The 6,311-nt window shown below is 37.9% G+C and overlaps 1 protein-coding gene across 3 annotated transcripts in view; it reads left to right on the top strand.

The window, feature by feature from the left end:
- The window catches only part of ctdp1 (CTD (carboxy-terminal domain, RNA polymerase II, polypeptide A) phosphatase, subunit 1), a 125,668-nt gene that overhangs the window by 10,170 nt on the left and 109,187 nt on the right, over positions 1–6,311 (top strand). For all 3 annotated transcript variants that reach the window (XM_016563127.1, XM_016563128.1, XM_016563129.1), the window contains exons 6-7: positions 596–686; positions 2,958–3,124. In XM_016563127.1, coding sequence (XP_016418613.1) covers positions 596–686; positions 2,958–3,124 — 258 coding nt within the window. The remainder of the gene's footprint in view (positions 1–595; positions 687–2,957; positions 3,125–6,311) is intronic.

Genomic DNA, 6,311 nt, shown 5'->3' with positions numbered 1-6,311 from the left:
GGTGGTCAATAAGAATAAAGTGCAGATATGCTGTTCTAAATGGACGTCGGGAACTGGATATTGTTAGACCGCCAGCTCCCGTTCAAATTACACCAGAGTTACCGACCGCTACCGCGTTTTATTCGGGAATTTAATCCCGCGGTGCAAAAAATCTGGTCGGGTGGGAAGAGCCGTGGGAATGCAGACCTCTAGATCAGGGTAAATTGTCCTTATTTTGTCTTCTGGGAAACATGTATGCATTTATGTAGCTTCTGAAGTGCAGTACTAAATGAAAAAAACATGATCTTTAATCAAAATAAGAAAAATTTACACATCATCATCCTGTTCATCCTGTTATTTTGTCTTGTGGAGTATATATAAACATCCGTTATGTGAAATAGCTTATTCAAGACAGTACTAAATAAAAAATAACATGCAATTTTCATGATCCCTCTTATTTTGTTAAAATTATGAACATTTTGCAAGGGGTATGTAACTTACGTGCACAACTGTATAGCTGTGCTTGCAGCTGTAATTTAGACGTCATCTTTAAAATAATTGACTGTTCCCCCTCTCTTTCTCTCACTCAAACCAATCTTTCGTTCTTTTTTAAAAGGTTTTTTAGACCCTGAAAAGAAGCTCTTCTCTCATCGCATCATGTCTAGAGATGAATGCATTGACCCCTTCTCTAAGACAGGCAACCTCAGGTGAGGCACGTTTCACTCTTTTCTGTCTTCTACTTCTGGAGTAGTGTAGCTCCCAGTGTCTGTCTCGTTACAGTTGTTTTAACAATGAACTTGCGTTCATGACACGTTGTAGATATGAACTTCATCATCAGCTTGCTGTTACAATAACATGAAGCAATTTTTTTTTTTTTTTTTTCAAATAAATTAATACTTCTATTCAGCAAGGATGCTTTAAATTAAACAAAAGAGACAGTGAAGACATTTATAATGTTACAAAAGATTTCTGTTCATCGAGGAATCCTCAAAAATATCAGTTTTCAACATTAATAATAAGAACCATTATTAATAATTGAGCTCCAATAATAATTGATAAAAATTGAGCAGCAATTCAGCATATTAGAATGATTTCTGAAGGATCATGTGACACTGAAGACTGGAGTAATGATGCTGAAAATTCAGCTTTGATCACAGGAATAAATTACATTTAAACATATTACAATATAAAACAGTTATTTTAAATTGTTCTAACATTTTACCATTTTATTGTTTTTTTTTTTTTGTTTTTTTTTATCAAATAAATGCAGCCTTGGTGTACATAAGAGACTTCTTTCAAAAACATTTAAAAAATCCTGCTGACCCTGAACTTCTGAACGTTAGTGTGATTTCCACAATGTGTGACAGGACTTGATTTTACTCTTGCTCATATTTAGAGTAGGTTTTTTTATCCATTAATTTTTTTATTGACTCTGGTTGATTTATCTATTTTATTTCCTTATTTTTGTACTTATTCTTTAGAGTTGAATTAATTCAAGTCTAATTAATTCAAGAAGGTCAAGCATCCAAAGAGGTTTTCTTGTTAAATATAAAGCTTATTCAACCTTGTATGAAAATGCTGCCAGAGTGTTTTTTCTTGACTCCAGCAGTGTGAACAAAGTGCTCGTGCACAGAAGAGACGTGTATTTCTGAAGGCCTTCAGAGAACTGCTCTGATTCAACTTGAGACTAAACGTGCTTTCAAGTGCAGATATAAGGTGCAGTCTTGCAGACCCCTGCTTTTTACCCACATCTGTATTCATTCGGCTCTGCGTGACAAATCAAGAATACGGTGAACATTGAATACATTTAAGACTTCAATGTATTCGCTTATGCAGCATGATCTCGTTTCAGTTCATAATTCAGAAGAATTATGTATACTTTGAGCCCATAAAACAGTTTTGGGTGTTTTATTTTTTCTTATTTGGGTGTTCTTTCTGAAAATACACCCCATTTCTCTCAAGCGTTTCTCTTGTGCATCCTTCATGTTATTACATTTGAGGTAAAACATTCAGTAAATCTTTGAAGCTGAATGTTCAACATTTTAATCATTAAAATGACTTGGAAAAGGGCACTTTAAGCTTACAATTTAAAAGAAGTCTGTCGAGCATCTCCCCCGAACCACCTTTTTCTGTATTTATTGTATTACAGTATTTAAGCATTACTTATTCTGCTTTGGTTAACACAAAAACATTCAAAGGCTTTCAGCCACAGTTGTTTGCTTTTTTTTCTTTTATGCAATAACTACGCTGTAGGAAATCCAATTCACTTCACTTTCCTCGTGTCAACTGTTAATATGTGTGGGTTTCATGTGGAGCTCTCATACTGACCTTGAAGGAAGAACAGTCTCCCAAAGCAGCCACTATCATACAAAGACAGTCACGATCGGACTTCAGCGTCACACACATTACTTTCTTTAGGTCGATAAACCTACAGAAGCCAAGCCTCTGCAGCCCAGTGCTTCTATGAGTGTGAATGACTTTGTTTGCCATTTCAAAACTCAAGCTGTTGGAAAGATGTTCTTGGGGGCTGTTTAGATGCACCAGACATTCACAGATCAATCTATACTCATTACGTTGTATACCCAGTGGCCTCAGATGCGTTTGGACGCACAAGAAGTGCTTCAAAATGTCTGAATAACAAAGTTTCAAGGCATTTATTTAAGTGGTAGACGTTGTAAGACATAATTAACGTTAGTTAATGTGACTTTCTGCACCTGTGGTTCCTCTGCTAGGACACCTGTGTGAGCTTGAGGAGAGCGGACTTCATACAACCACTAAAAATCAGACCATTTAATTGTCTGAATCATTTTTGGCCACACTATTTTTGGTATTGTACCAATGTTAACGTTATAAAATGCTCGTTGACATTTTGGCTGGCTGGCACTGTCTGGGTGCTGTTCATTTAGTCATAACCAACCACCAGCTGCTAAATATGAGCATCTAAAATTGTCAGTATGAGAACTGTGTGCTTTTTGCAGAAATTTGTTCCCCTGTGGAGACTCCATGGTGTGCATCATAGACGACAGAGAGGACGTGTGGAAGTTTGCTCCCAACCTCATCACAGTGAAGAAATATATCTACTTCCAGGACACCGGAGACATCAACGCCCCACCGGGTTCACGAGAGGCCCAGATGGCCAGAAAAGGTAATGTTTATTTTCCCAGCGACTCTAATTAACAATAATGCTTAGCAAACTGGAAATTTGCCCTAGTCACATGGCCTGCGGTGCGCTTGCGGCATTCTGAAAAGTTGAGAGGTTTTTATCTCGCTGCAGCGCAGACGCGCCTGGAAAAAACGAGCGTGTCACTCCGCATTGCTTTCTATTTGCGAGCGCTTGCAACGTGCCTACATTTGAAATAACGAACTTGAGCGAGCAAAAGACGCGATATGTGAATGGCCCCTTAAAATGCTATCTGTGTAGGCGACTCACTAGGTATTGGAACACAGCTATTCTTCTTCTGTTCAGTCTATCAATGCGAGTATTTCCTGGTTCATTTTTATTACAGATACATTTTGGTCACAAGAATTGCTGAAGAAGTAAATTAGATTTGCTTCAGATTGCTAAATTTTTTTGGGGTGGAGAAGTAGTTCCGCTCGCTCTCCAGCAGGGAGGGTTTAATAAGAAGCGACGGTGGTGTTTTAATAAAGGTGCGCGTGTGTGTGACCTCTCTCTGTGAGCTCTGAAATAATCTGCTTACCAGAGGAGAGGAGCGCACCGCATTTTACAGCAGTTCCAGGAAACATGCTGCCAGCAGAGGTCAAAGTGCCAACCAGCAGCGGGATCTATTAAACTGATCTGCTCCTGCACAAACTAAAGACAGTTTAGGAGAATATACAGAGGCTGAAAGTACCTCTACCTCTGTCTGTCTAACAGTCAAAAGAGCTGTTTGAAGTGAGTCCCTGAGGGCTGGATACACAGGAAACAAAGTTACAGGGAGAACAGGGGTTCAAGAGGAGCTTCTCTTTTGAATGTTAAAGCATATTTGTGGTTGACCTTCTGTCTGTACATGGTGTGAGGGATGCGCAAAACTAAATTTAAAAATATATATATTTTTTTTATCAATTAGTGAATGTTTGTCTGACCAACTAGTGGTCTAACCTTTTGACTTTAAGGCCCGTTGTCCACAAGAGTATCTATATCTATAGGCACTCCTAGTTTTTGTAAATTAAACAATAAGAGTAATAATAGTTACATAATTAAAAATAAAATAAATCAGTTTCAGGACTCTAGAAGTTTTAGGAGCTGAATATTCTTCAGGGAATATTTAATGACTTCCAGTTTTTTAGAGCTTGGCATAATTAATAACACTGTGCCTGTGTTCACACACAATATCAAGTAGATCATTTGGCTGTATGAATACACTAGTGTATGTGTATAAAAACCTACTTTGAGCTTAATTGATTAATTTACCTGACTTTTCTAGGTCTAGAAAATCGGGGTGTGGCCAAATAGTCTAATATTCGGTCTGTATTTGTTATTCGAAAAATAAAAACACTATTCAAATTTTACTACGTGTTGCTTTGCTGGCAGTAAATGCAGGGAATCCGGGATAAATCCTGAAGCCAGGCATACATGGTGCGATTTTTGCTTTCATACAAGCTAGTACGCGATTTTTTTCTCGCATCGTGTGAGACTGATTTACGAGCCGAGCACCTCACGTGCTCCCGATCATTTTTAAACATGTCAAAAAAGTTCGGGAGGTGTCGGCTTGAATTCGTGAGGTATGCGCAGTTGAACGAGTCAATTTGTCGATCTATCTAAAGTTGACCAATCAGGAGCTCAGGAAAACGACAGAAGAAGAAAGACGATGGCAGCGCCATGGTGAATTTGGACTATTGAAAAGGAAGACAAACTCACTTATTTTTAAAAAAAATTTTTAATGCTCAAAAACAGTATACAAACAGTAGTACAACCATCAACAAATAAAAAATGATAGACAATGAAAAGAAAAGAAAAAGGGGGTGGCTAATACATTACAAACTGAAAAAAACAAACAATTTGAGACTTGCATGTCATTAAAGATAGGAAAAGATTTACAAACAGATAAAGTTTTTAAAGCTTTTTTGTTCTTAGACAATTGGACCAATGAAAGGTATTGCTCGTATTCTTTCATGAAAACAAGAGGTCTCGCTGAACTTTGGCAGAAGCAGCGAGCGCTGTATAATGTCATGCAGTGCGTACCATGAGTCGTCTGAGATGATATTTTACAGCGGATCGCTCAAGAGCTACAGTTATCAGGTGAGATGTAGCACGTATAGGTTGCTGCTTATTGTTAGCTTTAGCGTGTAACTAGGCTTTATAATTCACACACACACGGGGTGATCAGACATCCCAGTTTCCCGGTGCTGAAAAAGAACCTGTATGTCTCGTATCAGTATTATACAGTTATGAGAGAGAGTGAGAGTGGTTTTATTTAAATGTACTACATATTGGTTACACAGTTTATTATACACTGCCCTTCTCTCAACTCAACTCCGTTCAATACATGTCATTACATCAGAGAACTTCATGCTATTGCTTCGAAATTCGGCAGGTCGTAAAATCGTGTCGTATACCACTGCGTCCGTACGATTTTCAGATAAACTCACTCGTGACGTGTGCGTGGACATGCAATCCTCCGACCGTCAGAATTCTATGGAGCCAGATCAGCCTCAAAAATAATACATTTACAAAACAAATCATAACCGTGTACGGCGCTGTGTACGCCTGGCTTAAGCACACAAACTAAAAGTCACTTAGAACTAAATGCATGAGTGGCGCTGTGGAGCGCATTAACAAGTTGATTGTATTTGATCACAGAATGTCATCGTCTGCCTGGCGAAGTTTGGAATTACTTTGATCAAAATGATCTTACAAAATGGAATTACTTTTGATCAAATTAATCTGTGAAACTGAGTTTTGATAATATCACCACCACAATGAGAAATCACATGAAATTCAAACACCAGTGGACTGAGGAAACACAGCTGTCCATCACTGCAGAAGCGCAGCTGTACTCAAGGGAGAGAGGTTTAAGTACAGAAAACACAAAGCGCTGTAAGAAGCTCTGCTTAGCACACCGTTATCTTTGTGTCTCTGGAACGTCTTTGCGGCACACTTTCTAAGTGTTATCAGACTGAGGAACCAACTTTCATGTGGATATTATTGTTTTTCTCAACATTAACATGATGTGAGACAAAATAAACACGATAAACACAGGCCGACTCGAGTTTATGTACTGTACTGTAATTGGCACGGTCTGGTTTATTTTTTTCCAATTGCTCAATTTTCAAAATTCCAATTTTTTTTGAATGCTTTTGTTCTTTATATATATATATATATATATATATAT

The sequence above is a fragment of the Sinocyclocheilus rhinocerous genome, unplaced genomic scaffold, assembly GCF_001515625.1.
Source record: "Sinocyclocheilus rhinocerous isolate Xijiao unplaced genomic scaffold, SAMN03320098_v1.1 scaffold1281, whole genome shotgun sequence".
In the NCBI taxonomy this organism is placed as follows: domain Eukaryota; kingdom Metazoa; phylum Chordata; class Actinopteri; order Cypriniformes; family Cyprinidae; genus Sinocyclocheilus; species Sinocyclocheilus rhinocerous.
The sequence above is the reverse complement of the archived record's forward strand: the minus strand, read 5'-3'. Positions and strand labels throughout refer to the sequence as shown.